Source organism: Apis cerana, linkage group LG7 (assembly GCF_029169275.1).
Source record: "Apis cerana isolate GH-2021 linkage group LG7, AcerK_1.0, whole genome shotgun sequence".
Taxonomy (NCBI): Eukaryota; Metazoa; Arthropoda; class Insecta; order Hymenoptera; family Apidae; genus Apis; species Apis cerana.
The window spans coordinates 10,435,315-10,462,843 of record NC_083858.1 but is presented as its reverse complement, the minus strand read 5'-3'; the positions used below and the strand labels follow the sequence as shown (position 1 = coordinate 10,462,843).

The window sequence follows — 27,529 nt, the reverse complement described above, 5'->3', positions numbered from 1 at the left end:
AGAAGAATAACCAATTATTCCTCCCTCCCCAAAAAAAGAAAAAGAAAAATCTCAAAATGCATCCAAAAATCTTGAATTCTAATTCGAGAAAAATCCTCGATTACCAATTTATCGCCGGCCTCTTGTTTAACACGACGTGACCAGATTATGCAAATAGGGAAGAGATGCAACGAGACCGCCGCGCAACGTCTATCATTTATCCGCGGTTACGGACCGATTTACAAGGGCCGGGCATGATTTGCGGCGTGAATGCACCGGGGCCGGGGCGGGAGAAGGATGGAAAGAGGGGTGGCACACGATGGAAATGCGTGACGTCAGTCTTTCTTCCCACGTATTCGTCGTTGCGTGTGTTACTCGCTCGTCCCGCGATTCGTGTTTTGTTCTCTGTGCTTGGTGAAGCTTCTCCATTCCTTCCTCGAAATTTTGTTATCTTTTTTAGAATCGTATCTCGCCAAGATAATTTGTAAGGTAAATTTGTATACATTGAATTTGCACATTCGAAATCGAAAGGATTAATCCTGGAGGGGCGAGTCGATCGGGAAGAGAAGAGCGGTGATCGTTATGAATTGGAATGCATTGGACGGTGAATTTAATAGGATTGAACGAGGAGGAGCACTTTGAATATCCTGTCGGAGCAATTGGTCCTAATCTCATTTGGGTTTAACGACTAAGTGTCCTCGGCTTTTATCCCTTTGTCCCGGCGCGCGGACAAGTGGCATTCACGGGCGCCAGAACTTTATTCCGTATGATCGATCGACGGGATCATCCAATGAAAACGGTTACTGTATACACGGTGTCGCGGTGAGACGACCTCGTGAATGGTTGCTTTGATCGGATGAAGAATGGCCACGAAGAAGAATCTGCTCCTCGAGGAACCGCCAACGGCCTACTGTTGATGCTGCTCCTTCTTTTTTTCATTTCTTTTTATTTTTTATTATTTCTTTATCTTTATTCTTCTCCTTTTTTTCCCCTCCTCTTTTCACGCCGACAATAAAATGCCCGACGATCGATGAATAGCCAGCTAGGAAACTTGTACTTACGTTTTGTTCCTCCGAACGAATTGGGAACGAGTTTGATTCTGCATTGTTGAGCGAGCCGTGCATAATGACAGTTTTATATTGTGCGAATATAGGAAAAAAAAAATGAAAGTGTATAGCGTTAAAATTGTCTCATTTGCATAACAATAGAAAAAGACATTATTGATCTTCGATACTTTGATTGGTACGCTTTGTGAGCGTAAAAATTAAAAAAAGAAAAAATCTTTTTGCTCTTAGTGTTAATCTCATAAATACGTTTCTATTTGAATATACTTTACGAAAGAAATGACAATAATAAAAATATTTTCGACGAAGAAACATAAAAATACGAATGGATCAAACTTGCGATCATACTTATTTACATTCGATCCGCGATACAGATAATGATAATTTCAGAATCGATTAATTTTAAAACGTTTACTACTTTCGAAACGATGTATTTTGCGACGTGTTCTACGCGAACAGCGGTACTCGCAATTAAGACCTTCGAACGATCTCGCTGTTGTTCGCGCAACAATTATGCAAAAGTTATCCTCCTGTTTCGGAGAAAGTTTCGCAATTAAAACCCGTATAATCGATTCACGCGAAATTAAATAGAACAGAGCACGCTTTCTAGCGAGAATTTCGAAATAAGCAAATGCCTTGGTTTCGTGTTCCAGTTCACGCGGGTTATATCTCGCTGCTTCTCTCTTTCCACGCCGCGAAAACTGCGCGTGGAAAAGGAAGGATTCCGTCGCGCGTGCCGTATCTTCGCCGTATCCCCGCAGCCCGCGATCGATCGATCGCCCCGCGACCGATAAAATCGTGACCGGGAACCGTTTCCAAGTTTTATGGAGCCGTCCGACCTTTCCGTGATAAACTATTGTTCGGCCGCGTCTCCACGCGCCTCTGAAATGTTTCGAACACGCGATCGAAACAATTCACGGATGTAAATCACGATCCCCGGGGAGATCCCAGGGAAAATCTCTCGGAGGCGAGCCGGTTCGTGTCTCGATTAATCATTTTTTTCATTAAAGAGGAAAGTTTCTTTTTTTATGGAAAAGGGAAATGTTTGAAATTTGAATATTTGAATCGTGAAGAATTCGCGATTAAATGGAGAGTTTCGTAATTTTCTTGGAAAAAGACGCGTGGTCGATTTGAGAAGAGTTGGAGGAAGTTGGAAGAAGTTTGAAAGGGTGAAGGGAGGAAAAAATGGAAGGAATTTGATGAGGGTTGGAGTTACGTAAAAATTTTGAGTTGTATCGAGTTAGTTGAAGATGAGTTTGAAGGAGAGGATTGAAATTCTTTGGGGAATAGTTGCGCGTGTGAAAGAAGAAAGAATTTAAAGATTTATGTTAAGGAAGACGACGAATAAAATTGTTTTGTAATGCAATAATAATTTCGATCCAACACAATTTTCCACGTCTTGAAAAGACAAGACTATAAAAGACAACGAATAAAAATAATAACGAAATAAAAATAATAACGTGGATCGTTGACTCTTTCCGTTTCATCGAGCTTCTGTTCAACGACGAACGTTTACCAGTAATTTTCCGAAACCACGTCACGAAATTTCCCTTCCACTTAGCGCGGAGTCTAATTTCCTGGTTCGGTAAGCAAGATATAAAGTTATTCTTAACCAACCACGCGTTCTATTTCGGTTCATAAATTTCCGTTCTCAGAACACGGCTTAACGGCCACGGAATTTTCTATAAAGTCGCTATTATATTAATTCTTTCGGGGATGCTCTGTTTCGCATGGAGAAGTATCTCGAGTTACAATTTATTATCATCGCGCAACAATCCAATTAGATGAAAATCTATCTCGAATTCCTTTCAACGTTTAAAAACGTTTTATTTGCTCTCTCTTTCTTAAAAAAAAGAAAAAAATTTCTCCTCAACGACATCAAACGATTGTTCTCCGCTAGCGCGAATTAACGCTATCCCCGATAAGCTTTCTCGAGCATCCCGGAAAAACCGATGGAGGAGAGGAGGTCGAGCAGGAAGCTGGGGAAAAAGTGGTCGCCGAACGGTCGCGATTCCGTTTGCGAGGCTTCGATCGGATCGGTATCGGCGCTAAAACGAAATAGCGGCTGTTCCACGCGAAACCTGTTTGACGACTTTGAAACTTTTGTCCGGAGGAGGGAGATGGCGGACGTTTTGTCGCCTCGCAATACGATTTTTCCGCGTGCGCGGGGAAAAGGCGGTTGCCGGTTTAACGAGGCGATCGTTAAATTATGAATTATTCAATGATCGACGACCCAAGATGGGAGAGACGATGAACCGAGGCAAGCGATGACAAGTTCACGTGAACGACGTGTTCTTTCGATCGGCCATGATCGTGAGAACGACGTTAAAAGCTTGGCGAAGGTGTACACTTTATTAATTAGCATTACTTACGATCCACTTCGAAGACTCGGGTGCGCATATTCAAGTTCTCGAATGATTATTACGCGTTGGGACAACTTTTTTATTAATGGAATTAAGGAAAGTAGTAATTTTTTCGTAAGTAGTTTCTCGTGCAAAGTATAATTTTTCGAGTAATTAATCGGTTCGTGTGATTATTACGTGTTCGATATTGGGATATAACTTTTTAAATGCTGTTGATAGAATTAAGGAGTAATTTTTTAATAAGTAGTTTTGCGTAAAATGTAATCAAATAATAATAATTCCAATGGACGAAAGGAGCGAATCACGAGGATTAAAAAGTATTCAAAGCGAATTCGAAAACTTTGTTTTTAACGAGTGACGTGCAACAGATTGGACAGAAAAGATACATTTTTACGATCGATGTGGCGCTCGTTACAAGTTGCACGATCGTAATAACGCTTCCTTTGATCGATCTTTGTTTCTGTCCAGTGCACCTCGTCTCGGCGATATTGTAAAAAAATAATCAGTCTCGTCCGAGACTGCAGTTTTCATTAAGTATTATAAGTTGGAAATAACGCGTTGCTCGCTAAATAAAATCATCACACGCCGGCCTGACTCATTGCCCATAGCATTAAGCTTCCGATGGAAATCAGCCACGAAGCGTGTCGGTAGAATTTCCTTTTTCATTCGCACTCTCCACTGGCTTTGCAACAAAATTGCTTCGCGTCAGAGCTATCACGTCTTATTAGTGCAAAAGAAAAAACGTTGCATCCTTGAACAAATAAAAATTTTGTATATGTGTATATAATTATACAGCGATATATTTCTTGCTCGATTATAATTGCTGTATCAAGTGAATGGAATATTTTAATTGGACGGTATATTTCAGTTGTGCGCATGGATAAAAGCATGAAATTTAAAAAATTTTAATTGTTGGAAATTATATTCAAAGAATTTTTGGATTACTATTATCGCTGTTGTTAAATTATTTTAACGTATTCTTTTTATATACGATATACAATTATGCATTCCTCGATTTATCGAAGCAAAAATTACTTTTCTATCGAATTATATTTATTCGAAAGGTATACAATTATAAATTTATATAATTCTTTTCTAATTAATCCTCGTTCGTTACGAAAATAACGAAGTTGTTAAATCGTATAAGGAATGGAAAAATGGAAATGGCAGTTTATTCCAACTGCCTGCGAACGATTTCGCAACCGAACGTAAGTTATGAATTATACATAATGGAAAACTGTGTAATTAAATCGGTGCAAGTAACTACTCCATGATGCTTAATATTAAAAGTGCCATGGATCGTAGAAAATTTCTTACATCCGATCCAAATTACATATTACAAAGCAAGTTAAAATTACTCACCTACTTTCCTCGTACTAGGCTTTCCTATTAGCAACGAGAGAGCGTTTGAGCATACGATTAGCTCGTGTCGTTACATTTTTCTCTGTAGTTACATTACAGTTACTCAATTTCCTCCTCCGAAGAGAAGCTTAAGAATCCTTTCACGGCTTTCGAATCGGCTCGAGATGGAGCATAAACATTTCCATAATACGACAAACGGAATAGTGGCTGACGTTGACGTGACGTAAGATTTATTTCATAATTTCCGGTTCTGAGGATGCTCATCCTCGTATCCATGTTTCTCTCGCGCGCTCGACCCAATTTTCCTCCACGTTATCTCTCGAGGCTCCTCGAAATAAGGATTTCCTTCTTTTTGCCCTCGTAACTCGTTTCTCGCTCGAAGACAGGAAGCCTGGGAAAAAAGTGTATCGCTGAAAACTACGGCTAGTTTATTTTCGACAGGATGTATTTTATTTTTTTGAACTTGACGTACGAGAATCTGTGCACAAGTGAAATATAAAATACTGTTAAAATTAACTTGAAAGAATATCAACTCGGTTATTTTCGATAAGGGATGTTTTAAATTTCGAATTTATTTATCGAACAATTATTTTGGAAAAATATATTTATTAAATGTTTATGTACAAAATTTCTACTTTGGAGAGAAAATGGGAATTTGAGTCTATCTATGTACAAATACACGCGTAAAGTCGACGAATATACACATCGATAAGCCTGTTCTAGATCCATGAGCCAAAATAGTCGAACTTACGAATAAAGTTACTTGGATAAGTAATTCCAGTAATTTATTCCGATATATAATAATAATAATAATAATAAAATATTGAGATTACACGAAAAACGGACACAACAACGACTAACTAAACAAATAGTTATTCAATCGCTCAAAGCAACTATTCGAAATATTTAACTTAGTTACTTTTTCAAACTGGTTAGTATCCAACTCTGGGCTAAAACTCTACAAATATTTACTAACGTTTACGTATACGACGATCCCAATTACTGTTGCCTCCATAAAATATCGCTTCTCATCCATCCATTGATCCCCACGCCATTAAAAGAATAAAATTCAAACACGATTATTACCAATATGTCCTATGCACTCGCAATCATTAGCGCGTGTTCGTCATTATAAACTTGAGGAACTCATTGAACTCGTTCCATCGGGATTATAAATGGCCGTCTAACGAAGCATTCTGGCCATCATCGGGGCAATGGCGGGCAATACGTTTCTCTAGCCGTGTCCAAAGCTGCTTAAGCCGTCAAAGAGACATTTTCCTCGAACCGCTCGTTAATCGTGAGATGGTCTTAAGGCATCGCGCGAGAAAGACGCGTACACACAGTGTGTAAACGAAAATACAGATAGCCAGAGAGAGAGAGAGAGAGAGAGCTCCCTCTCGAATGCAATTCCTCTCGTACTGAATACACGATACCATATGCACTATACTCGGTTGCATCGGAGGGTCAGTGTACTGTGTGGGCTGGAACTAAAAGTCACGACACACGTATACACTGGCATAATACGTCGAAGATTGTATTTCATCGGAAAAAGGAGAGTTAAGAGGAGGGCCGGTATACGCGACTAACCTTCTCTCCATCCTTTGGAATGCCGTTTCTCTCTCTCTCTCTCTCGCTCTCTATATACGGTACATATATAGAGAGAGAGATACCGTAACTCTTCGACATTGTTGGGACAGGACCTCGAATTCGACTGTTGCTTATCCCGTTACCATTTGTCGCGAAATCAATTGGACACACCGGTGTTACGCGTGTGGTGCAATCTTTGGTTCGATCCTCTCGTTTGTAGACACGTTTGCGTCGCGCTCGAGGAAAGATGATAGCGTTGGAGATTTGCCGTTCTACTTTTCCGAGCAATTGGAAGAGAAAGAAATTTGTATCGTTTCTTCGTTGTATTTTTGGATAATTTTAAAAAATTTTAATAAATTAATCTTATAATTTTGTAATTTGTATCGCGTAGCATAAGAAAATGAGTTATTTATTTTCGAAAGTGACGATATATATAACAGCGTCGTACGGGTTAAAGATGACCTGGTCATCGTCTGCGATCCGTTCGGAGGGTTGGGACGATTGACTTTCGTTTTCCTCTCGTTGTCTTTGTATTTTAATGTAACACACATTCTTCGTTCCCCCTGTTCCATTAAATTATTTGATTCAACTCGTGAGGTTGGCCGACAGACTTTAATTCACTCAAGACACAAGTGATTAGAGAACAATTAAGATAAAAAAATACTGCGATGAAAATATTCCATTGCGGAGGCACTAACGAGATGCAAATTATAGTTTGAATGAGTCTGCAAATTGTTTGATAATACCTGAATCATCCACTTATTATCGTTAATTGAATGAAAAAGAAAAAAGGAAGCTGTACAGCTTTCTTTCTATCCAAATCCAAGATAAAAAGAATTTCTCAATAAAAAATCCCCTCCGATCGTAAAACGTTTAATTTTTAAACAGTTTATTCGAAAGCGAAACTTTCGAAGAATATTCTTGACAGATTTTATTCTACATTCCCACTTTTATCATTCCAACTGACTCTTCTCAACACTCGTCGAAAAATGATCTACATCCTGCTGTATAACTTTTTATCGCAAACTCGAGTCCTCCCGTTACACACCTTTCGAAGCGCAATCTTATCTGAAAAACCAGAAGAAAGACCAAAGGAAAGACGCCACCGAATATAAATTATCCCCGTCCGCTGGCTACACGCGTTAACAATAGTTAATACGCGGCCCGCACGCGTGGCCACACGGCTCGTTACACGGCGCCGCGTAACTCGAGGAAGAAGAAGAAGAAGAAGAAGAAGAAGAAGAAGAAACGCGTCCACGGGGTTTATCTTCGATTAGAGCCCAAGTCTAAACAGTGTTAATAGCACAATGCACTTCCTGTGTTGGCTAGTGGTTGATCGCTGCCGGTCGTCAAGACTTCCCTCTCCTCCTCTTTTTCCTGGTACCGCCCTCGAATCGGCCTCCGGCATTAATTACAGTTCCGATCTTAGTCGTCTTACGTGTCTTCCTATCGGTCAACCGGGACGAGTTGTTAATCTTCCGCTCGATTGCTGCTCAATTTCCCCCTCCCCCTCCCTCTTCTCGAACCTTTCGTTATCGAAGGTACGAACGTTTGGATCGTCGTTCATTCAACTTTTTTTTCTTTTTTTTTTTTTGGCACTCTAGAGAAAGGAATTCGATTCGAAGAACGGAGAAATTGAAATAAAGATTCAGGGATTAAATATATACGTTATGTTTTTTATTGTGTTTTATTGGAAATTGGAAAATAGTGGCATTTCTTTCGTAAGTTTTTAGCAGATATACTTTTATTAAAAGAAGAATAATGAAATTGATTCTTGTATCAATATTTAAGTTATATTAAAATATTTTTTTTCTTTATAAATAAATAAATAAGTAATAAATAATTTATAAATGATTAATTTATCTTTTAAAAGTAAAGTTTTTCGTATTAATATCTCTATTGTATTATTACTAAGTTTTTCTTATTTCGCATTTGTTATTTTAAATGATATTTTGTTATCATATTTTGCTTCTATGCTGTAATACAGTTAATTCAATTTTAAACTATTTGTTCATTTCAATTTATGGCATTACATGATATTATTCGTCATTATCGATAATATATATAATTACATCAAATAAATTTAAAACAAGAAAATATTATATATAAAGACATAACCTAAAAAATATTACGTTAGTGTAAAATTCATAAAAAGTATTATAAAATTTTTTATCTTTTTATCTTTATATAAGAAATAATCTCGGAGACATGGCGGTCCAGAAAGAAATTGGGATCAATGGAGATCTCTCCTCCATTGGTGGTGTATAGTTCCAAGCCACGATCGTACTATATATACCAACACGTTCGCAACGATTTACAGAGGCGAATCGTCATCCAAGTTAAAATATACTTGTATACGCAATCCTATCGTCCAATCGTTCCTTCGATTCGTCTACGAAGATTTGCATACGAGTTTATCTATAATGAAAATCTTCCGCTACCGTTAAACGAATCGTTAAAATCAACCGTACAAGGACGGTTAATTAAGTCCTTGATTTGGCTTTTAATAAGCCACAATGTAAGGCGATTCGTATATGCGCGTCGTCCTCCGCTCACGTTCTCTCTCCCTTTTTTCTTTCCTCTTCCTCCTCCTCCTCCTCCTCCTCCCCCTTTTTTCTCGTCGATGGCCCGCGTGTTTCTTAACCCTGCACTCTCCATTGTGATGGTATCGTTCGATCTTGGGATTTCCAGTCATGTCAACCAACCAGACCAGACAATCTGATAGAACCTTATTGTCTCTCCGCGGTCCACGCTTCGTACGGTTACACGTACGGGCTCGCCTTTTTTTTTTAGGTCGCAATAAAAGCAGGAGAAGCGTAATCGAGATTTATGACGTGGCCACGGCCACCACCATGGACCACGGGATGATATTGAACTTTTTGAAGACGCGTACGCCCTCGGTAATTATACGAGGGAAATTAATACGTCAGGGAGGTGGCGATGTTGAATGAGTTGTTTAGTTACGGTTGTTTAACTTTGAACGAAATAAACGAAATCAACCTGTTGACGGCCCGCTTTCTCACGGACCTGAAAACTACACGCTGCAATACGTTTACAAGTATTGTATTTTTGTATCATTCGATGTATTCGCTTGGCTCGTTTGGTTAAATTCCTTTGAAAATTATTTTAAGGCGTAGAAAATGAGTAGAAAAGATGTGTTTTTCGGTAAAAAAGAAGACTCGAAATATCGGAGATCAGTCGAGATGATCAAAGATCCAAGTCTTTAATTATGATTTGTAAAAATATTTTTGACGGTTTTATCTTTGTTGCAAATGTATCGTTCATGGATACGCGTCTGACAGATCCATACACCGTCGAAGGTTGCCGTAAAACAGAAGTTCTTCGAATTCTAAGTAACGCTCTTACGAGGCGTAAAGTCTCGTTCTGGTTTTACGATGTTTATTCATGTTGTCAACTAGTTTTCTCTCGCAAATCCTGTTTCACTCATTTATGTATTACGTCTCTAATTGCTAGTTGTTGTTTATCGATAATACGATACATTTTAGCGCTATCAACGTAATCATAAACACGAAACTTTTTCCTTTCCTTCCGTGATTTATCGTCTTCTAAATATATATATGCAATCGTTTACTTGCCAAGATTTTTTTAAAATTCTTTATTCACTCCTTAAGAAGACGTAAAGTCTCAAAAAAATATACGACTACACTTGTTAGAATTGTTAATAATAATAATTATAAGTTTTACCTACTTGTCGATTTATATAATTCTATAATTTCAAACAACTTGTGATATAACTTTGTTTCGTAAGAAACATTTTTAAATAACATCGTAAAAGAAAATCTTGTTTCCAAATTCGTGGTAAACTTATTCTGTCGAGTTGTGATACAAATAAGAAAAAAAAAAACGGGGCGGATAACGAATTCAATAAATTTCCACGTTTCTTAATCAAGATAAGAAATCTGAAGAAAGACAGGGAACATTTGTAAACGTGCCAAATATTTTCGCAGAACTATAAGTTACGTTTTCTTTCTCGACGTGCAGCCAAGTAATCACGCTCCCTGGATATTTTTCGCGAGAGCTGATCCTAAAAGATGCCGTGCTTCGGTCCCAATGATAAGAAAATCTATTAGCTTTAGTGAAATATTGCTTCACTTTTTCACAAGGATGCCAAATTTATGCGTTGGCCAAAAAGTGAATCGATCGCGATATCCATTTACTCGAAGCTCGATAGATTTGGCACGATACTTTCTTTTTATAATATTATTTTATTCGCGAGATAACGTTTTCTAAGAAAATTTTCCAAGTCTGGACCACCATCGTCATCACCATCATCATCATCATCGATGACTCGCGCAAAAAAGAGAAAAGAAGAAACAATCGCCACGCGCAATCTTCGGACACGATCTTTTTGTCCCGACCAATTCATTTTTCTCGCTCGACTGACCGATCCGAGAACCGATTAAGATTCCATCCGTAGAAGAGGCAAGGTCACGAGAAGAAGGAAAGAGACAAAAAGAAGAGAAGAGGGAAGAAACGAAAGAAAAGAAGAGGTAAATTGCGAAAAGAAGGAAAGGCGAGCATCTCTCCGGAAGAGAGAATCCCTCAGGGACGGGATCTTGGACGGACGACACGCGTCCTGGAAAACGATGGAAATCCACGGAGACAAGGGCCGATCCGTTCGGTGAATGGCGCGAGCAAAGATCCTCCTGCGGCGCGCTTGCGCGTGCACACGCGGTTGGGCCACGCGGTCTCCGTTTTGCTCGTTTTTCGTGGTCCCTGTCGGGCTTTGCAGGACCTGTGCGCGAGGGACTGGTCCGCGATCTACCGTAACCGCATTCCTCCTTACCTCACCTTGCCCCTCGCTCATCTCCTCCTCGCCTCCCCTCGGTCGCTTCAACTGACTCCATCCTCCTCCCTCTCTCTCCACCCTCCTTCCTTCCTTCTCTTCTCGCCGTTCGACTCGCCGCCCCTCTCCCCTCCTCCCCCCTCTCCCTGCCTCTCTCTCACTCCTCTTCCCCTTCCTTTTCACCAAACCACTTTTCTCGTCGCTTTTATCCACCCGTTCGTGATCTTAACTCTTTCCCTCTTCATCGACCTACCTACGATCCATCCTTCTTTCTCTTCCACGCTGCTTTTCTCTGCCGTTCTTCTTCTGTTCCCCCTCTCTCTCTCTCTCTCTCTCTCCCTCTCTTTTTTCTCAACGAACATCGCGGACAAAAGGAGTTGGAGTTCCGAAACGTAGATGCACCTCGAGTGGAACAGGGACCCACACCGAGGGCTCTTGTTTTACCCGCAATTACACGGAGTCCTGAACCCGCACCGTTTGCCGTTTACGAGAACTTGGGACTCGTGCAACGTCCATCGAGGGCCGCGCGTACCCGTGTACGCCGCGCGTCTTCCCCTGCCACCCGTCACTGTTTCGCATCACGGATGGACGCGTGTCGCGAGCCTTCGTGCCTTCTCTCCGTTCCACGTGGAAGAATCGCGCTTCTTAACGGTTTGACGTAGAACGTACGGTGTCCGGTTACGTGGGAGAGGGAGTTTTATGTTGAATGGGACTGCGTTCTTGCGAACGTGGACTTTGCGCATGGAATTATCGTAGGATTAAAAATGGGTTAAAAATGGCTCGTGCGGTATGAATCTTTGTTGATTCTTCTCGATATTTCTAATTTCTCGAAGTTAATTAACGTTTGGATAAGTGGATCGAGCAACGTGCCGTTTTCTTCAATTACGTTGACGATGATCGAGGGAAATGGATATTCGGATAAATGGAATTTTATCCGTACGTGGATGCTCGATTAAAGCCTCTTTCGCGTAACAGTAAAGTATCGATTATATTGAAACTACGAACAGGTAACATACGATATCAAAAATGTATCAATTATCCGGTAAAGCGTTACGTTTAAATTATAGTCGTTGTATCGGGTAATTCTCGTAAAAATACACGTCACGCGTCGAGAAACACGAAACGAGACGAATAAACGTTGAGATATTCGTTTTTCGTGAAAGGAGACACGTGCTAAAAATGCAAAGCAAGTAATTTGAAGGAAGTTTTCGCCCTTCCTCGGCAAAAAAACTTTTCGATCGTCGTTCGTTTCATTATCGAGCATTGGCAAAAAGTGAAAGTGTTAAAGAATGGAAGGAAACGCAAGGTACGTAGTCATTACACGGCTCGTATATAGCTCTCGAATTATCACGTTCGGAACGAGGTGAAAATTTACGCGATTCCATTTGCAAGATACACCGATTAATCCTGAGAAGAATATGGAACCCGCTTTCCGAGATTCTCGAAGAAATTATTCCGATTGATTTGTTACACTTGTTACCGACCACCGATAATATCGGCTAATTGGGGGTGTTGGATCGGTTCCGACTCTGTGATTAACCGGCCCGTTTAGAAGCCACCACCCGCGGAATACATGCAAATTTCGGATCGTTTAACTCGTCGAGCACTTCGTAGGCAGGAATGGGTTTGCATCGAATGGCTCGAGCCATTTTATATAGAGCCATTTTAACGAAATACGGTGGAAATCTTTTAAACGATCCCTTTGACGAATTTACGACTCGAAATAACAGGTGGCCGGCGAGGGTCTCAGTCGCGCATCACCTTCCTTTCATCGTTGCTCAGTGTAAACATCGGTTTTATGCGACGATCAACGCGTCACATGATCGCAACTTTCGCATAATATATTCGAGTTTTAGCGTAAGAGAGCGCGTGTACCGGTCGTTTGGCACGCATCAGGCAGAGATTGGAGGCGGTGATGTATAAAGTTAGGGAGCGGCTGAATATTCAATCATTCGGAGAATTTTGTTTCTCCCCCGTTCTCCTTTAAACAACAATTTTGCCATCGTCTAATGAAAATGTTACGTTTATTAAGAAAGAAATTCTGTTAAGAGAGATTAAGAGAGATTAATTCCTCCCTCCTTCGATGTTAAATATTTTTGATGAACAGAAAATTTAGAAACGACCTAATTCCTTCTTCTAATTTTTCTCGTTTCATATACGCTGTATTTAAATCGATATAACGCACGATCTGATCCATATTTTCTCATTTCTAGGTTCTAGTACGTAGCTACATCTAAATCAAAAACCGTACAAGTTCATCGCGCTTATCATCCGTTTCGATCGCCCACCACGTATCGTTTCAATGCGCACAGGGTGAAAAACCGGCCACGCGTCTCTGTCAACGCGATCTACCGCTTTTCCACCGTCGACAAACCGATAAAATCTATCCATTTCGCGCGTCAACGGCACAGATCCAGCTACTCGTTCCACGCCAATCGAGTCGACCTACGTTTCCGATTGAGATCGTTCGAGTCGACGGGTTCGTAAGATCGATGGAGAGGAGAGAGAGAGAGAGAGAGAGGAAGAGAATCGATAGGCTATGCCGGTTGGGACTGGTAAATTTCTACGTTCACGTAGCCAGCAAGCAACCACGAATTACACGCCTTCTGATATCTTGGTTTGAGCTGAAGGCGGGCGAAGCAACCGGCTGTCGGCCTCTGTGAAGGTCCGCGCGAGCGGCCCTTCGGGCCACTTTGCATAGCCGAGGCTCATCGGACCTCCCACAGCCCGACCGGCTCTTCACCATCGGAAATCTGCCTTTCTACTCCTCCTCCGCCTTCTTATTCCTCGATCCCCGATCTCTCTCGTTTCTTCAGTATTTTGGTCATCGAATTTTTTCTTTTTCCTCTGGATTTCTCCTCCTTTCCTACGTACTTATTTCGTTTTGCCATTTTGGTGTTTTTATTTTTTCATCTCTTAGTTATTGGAAATTTGCAATCTTGGATTTTTAGTTTTCATTTTGTCATGGAATTTTTCCAATTTTCAATCAGATCTCTTCCTTGAACCTGCACAGCAAAAAAGGAAATACGTACGTAAGATGTTCGGTAAATTTTTTTGTTTTTCATTCTCTCTTGATAACAATATCGATTTCAATTACACAGTGTACGATCGTTGGAATGATTGGATCGATTCGATTGGAAGGAAGGATTGCGTCAAACGTTCAATTGGACGCCTATTATTCAACTGCGAACCCGTGGCTACCAGCGAAATCGTGGCGCAACTATCGCCAGATATATATCTACCCGTATATCCAGTCATATTTCTATCCTCATGACCGAGCAACCTGTGCAGCCGACCTTGACTCGTAACTCGCTCTCTTCTCGCGTCTGTAAAAACTACCATCGTCCAACCCTTCTTTTCCCAACACCCGTGACGCATTTAATGCCGCTCCCCGTACATTTATCCGGCCTAGCGAGCGCCTAGTCTCCGTCTACATCCCCCTTTGACACCAGCAATATTGAATCGTTAAACGATTAAACGAGACGGTTTATCCAGTGTAGCGAATTAGCGATAGTTATTCTTATATCGAAACTCGGGAGAAACCGTTCCAGATTTATTCGATCAGATTAAAGTTCGAAAAATTTGAATTAATTTCGAATATTGCGCGCGTCGAGTCAAACTTTACTCGAGATTATCTTTACAGAGAATCGCACACATAAATATATTTTAAAACAATTTTAATCCGCGCGTTCAGATTTGTTCATCGTCCACGAAAATATTAAATTACGCGAAACTCGAGGAGAAGGATCCAATTTAAGTACGAATATTATAATAAAAGCAACGATGCACTTTTTCTGTAATCCATCGCATATTTAAAAATTCGTCTTTCCAAAAATTCTCAAATTCTCAGAAGGAAGTTTCTATCATCGTCATTAGCGATACTTTCATCTTCATTAATTCAAGCGGAATAAAAATTCAAGCGTGAAGGGATATTGGAAATATTGCAAAGATTTATTCCAAAAATTCTCAAATTTTCAAAAGGAAGTTTCTATCATCGTCATTAGCGATACTTTCATCTTCATTAATTCAAGCGGAATAATAAAAATGCGTGGATGTGAAGGGATATTGGAAATATTGCAAAGTTTTATTCCAAAAATTCTCAAATTCTCAGAAGGAAGTTTCTATCATCGTCATTAGCGACACTTTCATCTTCATTAATTCAAGCGGAATAAAAATTCAAGTGTGGATGTGAAGGGATATTGGAAATATTGCAAAGTTTTATTCCAAAAATTCTCAAATTCTCAGAAGGAAGTTTCTATCATCGTCATTAGCGATACTTTCTCTCAACCTATACATCATTAATCATTAATAAGCGGAATAAAAATACGTGGATGTGAAGAGATATTGGAAATATTGCAAAGATTTATTCCAAAAATTCTCAAATTTTCAAAAGGAAGTTTCTATCATTAGCGATACTTTCATCTTCATTAATTCAAGCGGAATAAAAATTCAAGGGATATTGGAAATATTGCAAAGTTTTATTCCAAAAATTCTCAGAAGGAAGTTTCTATCATCGTCATTAGCGATACTTTCATCTTCATTAATTCAAGCGGAATAATAAAAATGCGTGGATGTGAAGGGACATTGGAAATATTGCAAAGTTTTATGGGCCGTTACCGAGAAACACTTCTTTACGGGCTGATTGTATCGAATCTGGACTGGTGGACCCTCCCCCCTTGGCATATTCTCCCCCCTTCGAGGCGTACGTGCACGCGTCGCGTTAGCGTTTATCAACCGTGGCACAAATCGCTCGAGGCAATGGCGCGATATTACCACCTTCTGCCTTCGTGACAAACCGTTAAGGGAACTCTTAATTCATTGAAACGCGGCGGAAGCAAGTTACCGGTTGTTCAAGATCCCCCGATAATGCCTAATGAAAACTTGTTCTCGTTGCCTGCTCTGATTGCATGCCCTCTGCGCATCGCACTTGCGCCCAATATATCGGATAACTGTATCGTTTGTTCGATCCACAACATGTGTCTCGTTATACGCGGTTGAAATACGAGATTTAAAAAAAAAGAAAGCACATAATTCGGTATTATCAAAATTGTCGGGTACATTGAGATTTCTTTTTCAACATCGAGGTTTTTCAATCCTTTAAACGATTAATAATCGTTTCTCCTAATGTAGATCGTAAGTCACTTTTAATCGTTACGAGTATAAATATAAAATATAATTACTATGCCATCTCTCTTGCCTTTATTACGATTTTTAATTCGTGATTAACGGAATCGAAAGAATCGAATCCTCGAATTAAGATACACATCTAAACAAACGTAATAATAGATTCATTTAAGATCGTAAATTAACTCGTTCGTAATAAACGAGATTTACCCTGAAAATAATATAAACGCATCATAAATCCATTAGTTGTGAATGTGAGACGATTTTCGTATCGTGAAAACGAAGCTACGTATATATATATATATCACACGTCACATCCTCGTGGACGCGAATGAGCCGAAAATTTGGGCTCATCTGCGAAGCGAAGGGGGTAGAGATTGAATGGTAGAGATTTCCGTGAAAAGAATGGAACGACCCTATCGCGTGGCACAGCGAACAATGGCCGATTGACCCTTTGGCGTTATTGTGCAAAAACAAAAAACAAGAACAAGGGGAAGGAGTAAAGAAGGAGGCACGCGTTAATGGGCGAAAATGGTGGAGGGTGACACGACGGAGGAACACGCGGCATTGTCACGATCGTACGAATCCGTTCGTCGGGCAAAGAGGTCAGCAATTAGACGAATAACGAGACTAATCGGGACAGAACGGTGTGTTTACGGTGTTCTCGCATTGTTTTATAACAATAATCTCCCACGAAGATCGGAGAATGGAAGAGATTGAATCGAGAGAGTGATTCACTTCCGTGAGATTCGACGAGATCGGTGGACGTCTGGTGGCACTATTCTCTGATCGCTGGAATTAATTGCTGTTTGGTAAACGGGTCAAAGATTTCCCGTTTCGATTGAGAATCAAATCTGCGTGTTATCGAAGAAATTGTTAGAGAAATTGAGAAATATTACGCTTAGATTAAATTTTTCTGTAAGAATGAACCGAATTTTGCCAACCAAAATTCGACAATGTTTCTTCATTAACGGTTTCAAAATGATTTCTTTTCAATATAATTCTTCTAAAATTTGTCATTTCCCTATATCGAAAATTATCAATGATCTTCACATTAAATTCATTTAATTATACGTATTAACGAAGTAATTGAAATTAAAAGTTGATGCGTGATATAACTGAAAGAAATAAATAAATAACGAATCGAATTATTATTGCTATGATCATTGAGGTACTGTTATAAAAAAGTATTCATCGTTTATACTGTTCGTATAATGTAAGCGCATTATAAAATCTTCGTCCTAGATTTCTTCTTTAAATATCGCCTCTCGCGTCTTATAGTATATTTTATAGGACGCAAGTGAAAGTAGATTTCTTACACCGTATTATGTTTCAATTCGGCGACAGTTCTCGACGCAGTTTGTTAAAAGATTTAGCCTCTTAGTTTGAGGTGTGTCACGGCCGAGAGCGCCGGAAACATCGAATTAAACGTGGCCCCGGAGGAAATGAAACATGAGATATGTTCTTTTGATTTAATTGTTACGCGCGACGCTGACACGAGTTAAAATTATGGGCCAACATTTGATGCAATATACGTTGTCAAGGTTGTCAATTTACCATTACGCGTTTAAAAACGATATCGTTACTATTGCAATCGAAACATTAATCCTCGCATTAAATTCGATAAAAATCCATTTTACATTCAAAGGATTTAATATTGGATCCGAAAGGAACGAAGCTCGAATAAGAATTTAATTCCAACTTCGCCCAACCGAGCTGTGATCTCGCCTTGAACGAATCGTTACCTTGAAAAAAAAAAAAAAAAAGAAAAGAAGGAAATATTTATAGATTCGTAAATACAAAGAATATTTTCGATTCTGTCGAACGAGCAAACGTGTTACTAACCTGTTCTATTACGTAATTCGTTTCAGCGGAATCGGATATTTGCACGTTCGCGACGAGGACGGAACATTTTCACATGGTTAACAAACCATCGACGGCGTTGTTCACATCGGACACCAGGCCGAAAGCCTTGAGGGAATTGTACGAGGCTGCCGCTATAGTCGCTGTCAGAAGTTTGGATAGCCTGAGAAGGGATGGCAGCTCCATGGATATGTTCCTCTGTACGCCCGTCCTTGGCAAGAGAAGGCGAGACCAAAGTCTCGACATCGAATCCAGGATCGTAAGTGTAATAATCCTCCTCGCTCCTATATTCGGAAACATTCCCATTCAGATCCGTCCATTATCCATTCGTCCCATAATTATTTCTCTCCCACGCGACAACCGATCGAGAGGATTCAACGAAACGAAATTTGCGTCGAATAAATTTTTAACCGATTCGAGAAAATTTTCCATATATCCACGAAAAGCTATGAGTTTAAAAGTTGTGTAGAACGAAGTATGGATAAAAATCTTTTTTTCTCTCCCATCATCGATTAATGCCACGAACTATTCTCGAAGGGATTGCTCAACGGAACGATACACCTGTGCGAACGCAAAGCAGAAAGTAGAGGCACGAAAGGATTGGATTTAGCTGCGTATCTCTGTTAGATTGTACGTGTAATCCCATCGGTGTGGCCAAGCAACGATAGGGACGTGGTTCAATGGGAGATGTCATGGGAAGTCAGGGAGATATACATTGAATTCTACACGGTGGTCGGGGCCATGAATCGTTCTATAACGATACGTATCGTTCCCTTGCATTATTCTCCGTTCCGTTAATGCATTAGTACGTTAATAACTCACGATCCGATCCGATCCCTTCTGATTTACTCTTATTAGAGGCTATTATCGACGATGCATTTTTCCTGTATTATTTAATTTCGTTCGTTGTTTTAATTAGTGTCGTTAAGCGGCAATCGAGGAAAGTTTTGAAAGTAAATTCGATCGTTTCGTCGAGAAGAATTGGAATGTCGATGATGGAAAGTTTTATGATAGGTTTCATAGGGTGACTTATTCCAAATATTTCGTCTACTATTTATTTCTCTTTGAAGATTCTTCGAACTTGTTTATATACAAACTTTGCGTTCTTACCACTTTTACTTTTTATTACACAAACTCGTTCCATTCGATCTATTACATATTATTTTTAAGTCGATGTGGATTATTTCTAGAAATAGAATGAAATTGATTCGAAGAATCTATTAAACTTAATCTATCCCCGTAATATCCGTCAACTCGAAACGAATGATCGAGACGAATAATTATATACACGCGATCGAAATTCATCCGGTCAAAGAACCGAAAAGCCAAATTTTTCGTAGAACCCAACCACCTGGCCAATAAAATTAGACACAGTCATGCGCGTATACAAATCCATCATTATACACACACGCATATATTTCCGTTTCGAAGATGGAGCGTTTGTTCCTTCGTCTCACACCCACCATCGAGAGGTTGTGCACGGTTATTTCACGAAATGGAATTGGAACTCGTTTCATTGCCCTGTCAAACGGTTAATTCACTCGGTGCCGCGACCCGAGCCATAAATCCGCTGCTCGTATTACAGTTCTCCACCCAGCCACGCACCGCCATTAACAATCGGCCATTATCGAAAGTCGATCAACAACCCTCGTCGATTTCTCCTGGATTTCCAGAACTTTCAGAGATCCCCTTCTATATCGTTATTTTTTTTTCCCTCCCTTCTCCTCCCTCTCCCTCTTGCGGCGACCCCGATTTTCGTTGTCCCTCGTCGTTGCGGGAAGGCGATATTGACGACAACAAGAAGTTAGAAAGGAGACTTCCTCGATCGAGGGGAGAAGGAAATCAGAGTTCTTTGATCGGTGACGTTGGAATTCAAGGATTCGTGTTCGAATGTTTCGAATGTTTCCTTAAGAGGAGTTGAAGAAAATAAAGAAAAGCTCCCCGTTTTCGACTTCCCCTTTCGTTCTTTCGCTATTCGCGACCTTTGATTTATGCTGGATTAACAACGTTTCGAAGGGTAGTCGAAATATATTGCGTCGAAGGAAAGATTATTTCGATTTTCCACTATAAATTCATTCCATGTGATTTTATTTGTGTTTTCAAAGAATATTTTCTTTCTTTTCACTCGTTGAAGTCGTACGAAAAATATTCGATATATATCGCGAGTTTATTAAATTAGATTCTTAGCAAATGGTAACTCGAATTGAATACTTGTACAAAATTTATACGATTTAAAAGCTGGAATAGAATAGGATTTTCATGGAAAGTCATGATCGAATCATTTAAATGCAATGTAGGTCTTCGATCCACTTAAACGTTCATCTCTGTTCTCATCAATTCTTGGAAATGGAATCTCAGATTGAGGTTATGTTTACATTCGACCATCTGGTAAGAAGATCAATTTTAAATGCGAAGAATCATCACTTAAACCTGTAAATCTGAATCGATGAAATATTACAGAATAAGTAAACTTATCCGGTCTTTCAAAATCATCATCCCTTATTTGTACAATTTATCCATCTTATACATCGATTGATCATTAAAATTCTCTCTCAATTCAATCTTCGAAATCGTCCATTCCAATATTCGAGACAACCAATCTCCCTTTTTTCTCGCGTCTCGATCGAGAACAAAACGAAAGGAAATCTTTCTGTATATCTTCGTCCAATTCCTTTCCCGATACAACCAAATACACAGCAGATACGTGCACGATAAAAAGATGACCCCTCTGTTTCGCATCCGTGGAAATCGGTTATCACACGCTCTCCCAGATAAACGAAGATTTAATGGCGGGACGTCCTTGAGGAATCCTTGATACTTGGAAGGCAAAGTTCACGAGCTCGTGTGACGACCTCTATTCTAACCTCACTTATCAACCTCTCCGGCTCGTTTCTAGCCACACGCTAAGATTTATCGATGCATACGCGTCCTTCGAGGAAAGGTTGCGCAGCAGGTTGTTTGCTAGCAAGTAGTAACGGTACGAGTCTCGATTCGAAACGATTCCAAACTTTTAATCGATTGTGTGACAATTATGGAAAAAAATTCTTAGAACGAGTATCGATAAATTTGGTCGAGGTTTAAAAAGTTTCGATCGAAGTGATTCCAATTTCTCGTTTTACGTGCAAATATGGATGTACAAATACGGATTCGAAGCGACTCGAAACCCATCACTACGACCAACGAATCTTCTACGGCGATAACCAGGACGTTTTTCTCTCGTTCCTTCGGGCTACCTGCTTCGTTAATAGAGTGGAATCGATCGAGAAGTGACTCGGGGCTGACGTAGCTGGATCACGTCTAACTCTTTTCTAGATTGCGTGCGATTTTTCCTTTTCCTTTTTTTTTTTTGTAAGGAATAATTCTCAAGTGTTCGCCTAAAAGTACATTTCGTTCCATGTATTCTTATTAACGCTGGAATCGAGTGAATTTTCAATTTAAAATCAATATCAATTTCTATTCCAGATAATAATTAAACGTAATTATACGAGTCTAATTGTTTCCACAATGCTATTTCAACACTAGAATTGCCAAACGAATTAAAAAATTAAAATAGACTTTGATTTAGAATTAATATCAATTTCTATTCTGGATTCGGTGATTATACGCGTCTAATTGTTTCCATGATACTATTTTATAACTTACAACGAACGAAACGATTAATTACTACCGTGTTGCTGAATCGAGCAAATTAACTGTGGACTTTAAAACGAATATTCAATTTCCAATTCCAAATACAATTATTTCCATATATATATATGCTACTTTATAACTCAAACGATTAATACTACGTGAACACCTATCCCATGCACCAATGATGGAAAAAATTCGCCAACTGAAGGTATCATAGCCTAATTTTTTTCGAAAGCCGATACATCGGCTCGAAGTTACAGCATCGGAGAGGGTTGAAACGAGGGTTTCGGTGGTAAGCCGCGGAGCCGGTTAGGAAGGAGGGAAAAAAATCGGTCGATCCATTTTCACCTGGTTTGAAACGAGGCTCGTGTTGGCGCATCTCTTAGTTAGCTAGAAAAGGGCCCTGCCTGAAACACAATCCGTTCCGTATTCCGTGCGTGAAAGCCGGTTGGTCACGAGGTGACATCCGACAATGCATGTGCCCACGCGGCTCCCCAGCGCGTAAAACAACGTCGCTCGCTTTTCTTTCGCCGCGGCATCAAGTTTCCTCCGAGGTGGAAAGAGGAGGCGATGCGATGACGCTTCTTCCAATAACGGGGAAGATAAGATTCTTCGCTGGTCCTTTGCCAGGGTTTTTCGAGTGTTCACGCGATTCGTGTGCTTGCAGCCGGCCGCTATCGAGGATCTGCGAAGATGGACGTCCACGGAGGCGCTCGGGGACGTTACAGTACCGCCCGATTGCATGTCCAGGATCCTGGGAGATACGACGACCGACGACGCCGTCGATCACAAGCTTCCCAGCCCCGAGGAACAGGTCCAAGCCATCGCTCTCAAGTAAGGGATCTTCTTTCTCTTGTTGAAGGGATATCGACGATTCGATGAGATTTCCTTTATCTTTCTAGGTCGAATTTGACGTAGTTCAACTGACGTAGTTTTTTAAACGTTTGAAAGAATTCGAATTGTGGAAAATGTAGGATTTGAAGGGGAAATTTATTATTCAAAATACAAAGCGGGTCATATTTTAATAATTAGTCGCTCGAACTTTATTCGAGATGTTTTAGACAGTTTTTAGGAAGAATGGATTTGTTTCGAACTTTCAATTTTTCTCCATTCACGAATTCGTGCTAACGTGCTTCCTCTCGTGGCAGATTCCCGGCGGAAATCGTGGCGGTGGACGTAAGCGGAAGAGGATTCGAGAGAATGTCGACGAGGAGGAGATCTCTGCTGTCTGGTCCGGAGAGCCAAGAGACAGCGGTGAAGAGGCGATCGCGGCCTCGAAGGCCCAGAGGAAAAAGACGAAACACGATCGCTGGTACCGATCAGAAAGAAATTCGACAGGCTATAGGAGGGTGAGTTACGTCTCTGTTCGCGATTTCAACGATCATTATCAGAATTATTACCAAACCTAATATTAAGAAATATAGAAAAAATCGAGATTTACAGATTAAAAGAATTACAAACAATTATATAGACGATAATATATATCCTATATATTTATTTATCTTCGTGCTTTAACGATATCGATGTTTGGTACATTCAGTTCTTTTCTAATTTAAAATTATTCCATAATAAATGCAAATCTATCGAAGAATCGTTGCTTTTCGAAAGAATATCTTCGATCTGTCTTATGGAGAGATCATAATATCCCCGAACGGATTAACCATACTTTTAATCACCGACATTAGTATATCTGTAATTAATTAAAAATCCAACGAATCCTATCTTTCTTTCTACCTGTTTCCAGAGAAACAACCGGAGAGGAGGCGGAGGAGACGATATCGAACATGGGATCGAGAGCTCATCGATCAGCGAGCACGGACATATTGGGTTCGTCGAAGAAAGACTCGCCCGCGGAAAAGAAGTCTCACTTCAACACGTTGAAGGCGTGGGGTATGTCCAGATTGAAGCTGATCAGCCCGAAATCGAGCCAGCAGCAACAGCAGCAGCAGCAGCAGCAACAGCAGCAGGAGCAACAGCAGCAGGAGGGGACGGGGTCGGGGACAGAGAGGTGAGCGAAAGGACGAGAGAGGCGAGAGATGGAGGAAACGGATATTTACATTAACGAAAAAATGGCAGGCGCAGGAAGGACAAGTCTCACGAAAGGAAGCCGAGCTCGTCGAGCTCGAGCGGGAAGAGCACCTCGAGCATACCTGTGTCCGTGCCGAGCGGCGAGAGACAACCGAGCGTGAAATTGCGCGAAAGCGCGGCCCAAAGGAGGGAAAGACGAAAGGGAGGGAGCAGGGACGAGCCGCCTCATTCCAGTTCTGGAAACTGGAGTGCGTCCTCCGAAAGCGGAAGGGCGAGTATCGGAAGCGAGACCACCACCACAACGCACCAGCCGAGGTACGACTCGAGTCTCGTGTCAGTTTTAACGGCAGGATTTTCTTTAATCAGAAGCAGGAAAAAGAAAAAGTTTTTTCGTATCAAGTTTTTCTATCCGATCTATGAAGATAAGTTAATAAATTGATTGCCGAGCATATATGACGAAACAGTTTTTCTTAGAATTTTGAAAATTCAATATTTCATTGCAACACATTGCGATTAATTATTTCTCAAGTGCCATTACAGTTTTCTTTAGATGGATAAATATAGATGTTAAGACGAATATTTACCATGTGAAATCCTCAAGTACAAACAAGTATTGTTGAATCGAACGCAACGTTTCATTCTTCGTTTAACGAAATGTTCGTCCCGCAGGTCGACGACGACAGCTTCGATTGGAACTTCATCGACGTCGTTGAGTCACGTGAGACGTTTCAAAGGACGGGACACGTCGACCTCGTCCTCCGTGACTTCGGAGGGCACGTTGACCCCGGACATCATACAGGATATAGCCGTGGTCCCGTTCTCGGACGACGGCGAGACATCGTCCGTGTATTCCTGCGACACGGAGGGTTATTACACCTCGTTCCACGTGGACTCCGGGCTGAAAACGCTGAGGGAAGAGGATCCCGTCCCCCAGTGTCCTTTGACCAAGTCCAACGATGTCAGCTCCGACCCCACCTCGCCCATCATCGAAAACGAGTACGAACTGTTCGGAAGGGGGTCCACGTCGACGACCACCAGCTCCGCCGGCACGGTCTGTACAGCTTTAATGGCGCCACCCCCGCCGGAGAGGAAGTCTAGCCTTACTGTCGTCGCTATGGTACGAGAAAATTGTATTCCGACAATTGTATTCCGTTAATTCGACCGAATCTTCTCCTCTCGATCGCGAAATTGTGAAACTCGCTAACGGAGATATCGATCGACAGGTTCACGGGCCGAATCAAAATGGCGGCGAGTCACCGGACAGCGGACACAACACCTCGTCCTCGCCCGTGGAATCGGCCTCGAGCCCCGCCTGCACGGGGAGGTCGTGCTCGGAGTTCGAGTACTCCGAGTCGAGCGATCTCGAGGGGTGCGAGAGGATCGAGAGGATCCGCTCCAAGACGGCGATCAACACCAGCCGGATACCGTCCATGTGCGTCATCACCCCTCCCGGCTCGGACGACGAGCAGCAGCACGCGAGGGACGCGGACCAGCAGGCGAGTAAAAAGGCGGAGGGGAGAAAGGGCGATCTTCAAACGGGCGGGTCGGTGCTGATGTCGGCAACGGTCGGCACCTCGAAGATGGAGGTGATCAACGGCCAGGACAAGAACCTGTACGCGACGATCCAGGTGCTGCCCTCGCCCACCACCGAGAAGGCGAGCATCGTTGGCCACCAGGCAACCAAGATCAGCCCGTTGAGCGGCGTTCTGGGCAAGCTTCGTGGCGTGCTTCCCGGGAGAAAGCACGTGTTGAAGGGCGGCGTGCCGGATCACCATCAGGGAGGTGGGGCAGCAGACTCCGGCGACTATGTAACCATAGCCGACGTGAGAAACAACAACGACAAGAGGCAGGATTCGGCTTCGACACCCGCCCGCTCCCCCGTCACCTACGCCAACTCGGATATATTCAAGAAGGACGCGGAGTACGTGAGCTTGAGCGAATTGCCGAAGAAGCCGGACTCGTCCTTGGAGAGGAAGAGGCAGGGCGCCAGGGTCACGTTGGACTCGGAGGGCAAGGTCGTTTACTCGTCCGACAGCTTGAAGAGGAGGAAGGGGGCGCACACCACGTTTAATCCAGGTGCGTTTGACTCGTCGCTGCTGATCCTCTCCTCTTCTCTCGGATATTCTTTTTCCTAATTTGGACAAAACGAACGATACCCTCTTCTTCGATCGCTAGTTTCAACAAAAATCATTTTTATTCGTATTTATAACGAACGTTGATCGATAAAAACGACGAAATTGGTACTTTTACGCCGCGCAATGGTAAATAGGAATTGTAACGATAACGATGATATCGAGCGACAACGTTTTAAATACGAAATTTTGCGATGGAACTTTTTAATAGAAAAGTGTATCGACGTCAAAGATACAATAATTGTTCCTGTGCAAAAAGAATATCCCTCCGAATGAAAGGATAGGATCTATTATACATAAGTACGCACCGAACAAGCTCCTTTTCCTTCGAGCTCCATTGCAAAAATAAAAGAAGAAACGCATGGAAAATGCAGGTCCGTTCGTGAGAGAGGGCGTGTCACCGAGTCCGTCCCCCCTGCTGCACCGCGCGACCCCCAACGTTCGAGCAGTGACGAGGAGCAACGACACGGTGGACGGCGCGACGAGCAAATCCACGCCGCCCACGTCGCCCCAATTAGGCAAGGTGATCATCAGGGCGGCGAGAAGTCCCGACCGGGCCGCCAGCCCGGATTACGTGAGAACGCCGACGACCGTGGTCGGCCCGACGAGCCCCACCACGGCCCACCGCCAAGTGCGCGGGGCATACGTCAACGTGCAGGAGGACGAAGGTAAGACGAAGGCTTCTGGCACGAGCACTGACGATCGTCACTGCACCGGCTGCACTGCCGCTAGATTAGATGCACCCGCGACGAATCCACGTGTTAGCGACAAGTCCAACCCGCCTCCGCCGTCACTGATCACGACCGCCGATCGCGGGAGCCCGTTGCTTTCGGCCAGAAGCGGTTCTCGGACAACCGTGCACGGCGACCACCTCCTAGCGATAGATAAAAATAAGGCGAAACCTTGCGACCGCACCGAGAAAGGGGGGGAGGAGGAGCAGGAGAAGAAGGAGGAGGAGGAGCAGGAGAAGAAGGAGGAGGAGGAGCAGGTGGAGGGGAGGTCCGCGATCGAGAATCATCCGCCCGACGATTCCCTTTCTCGGGACGTTCCCGCCTTCCCAAAGGACGGAGTTGGGAACGGGTGCGCCTCGAGCTCGCGGCTCGATCTCGAGAAATCGGCCCCCCGCCCGAAAAATCCGCGGCCTGGCGACGCCGCCACCGACCCCAAGTCGAGCAGAAGGTTGTTGGTGTCCGACCTGGACACGCCCAACTTTTCCAGGAAGAGGCTGGGGGGGATTGGGGAGGAGAATCGGGCGAGGAACGGGAACGATGCGCCGCGAAACGGGGAGAGGTCGGTGGAACGGGGCACCGTCGACGAGGAGTTCGGGTGGTCGTCGAGGGAGAGGGACGATCGCTGCTGGACGATCGAGTACTCGGATTTCGGGGAGGTGGCGTGCGTCGATAACGCCTCGAAGAGGTTGGACACGTTTCGAGGCGGGAACGATTCGAGGGTGGAGAGGAAGGTGAAACGGAGCGAGAGTTATAGGATGGCGAACAGCCCGATAATGTTCATCAAGAAGTTTTCCGGGAACGGAGAGAAATCGTCCAAGATTTGCAGAACCCCCTCGGAGGAGCTGCAAGAGGAGTTGTT

At 42.2% G+C, this 27,529-nt stretch overlaps 1 protein-coding gene across 1 annotated transcript in view; it reads left to right on the top strand.

Moving 5' to 3' along the window:
- Nucleotides 1-27,529, top strand: part of LOC107999383 (uncharacterized) — a 101,984-nt gene that overhangs the window by 58,584 nt on the left and 15,871 nt on the right. Inside the window, exons 2-9 of the mRNA XM_028667499.2 lie at nt 18,158-18,408; nt 22,447-22,613; nt 22,928-23,128; nt 23,524-23,787; nt 23,856-24,122; nt 24,477-24,924; nt 25,031-25,883; nt 26,314-26,607. Of these exons, the coding sequence (XP_028523300.2) occupies nt 18,158-18,408; nt 22,447-22,613; nt 22,928-23,128; nt 23,524-23,787; nt 23,856-24,122; nt 24,477-24,924; nt 25,031-25,883; nt 26,314-26,607 (2,745 nt within the window). The remainder of the gene's footprint in view (nt 1-18,157; nt 18,409-22,446; nt 22,614-22,927; nt 23,129-23,523; nt 23,788-23,855; nt 24,123-24,476; nt 24,925-25,030; nt 25,884-26,313; nt 26,608-27,529) is intronic.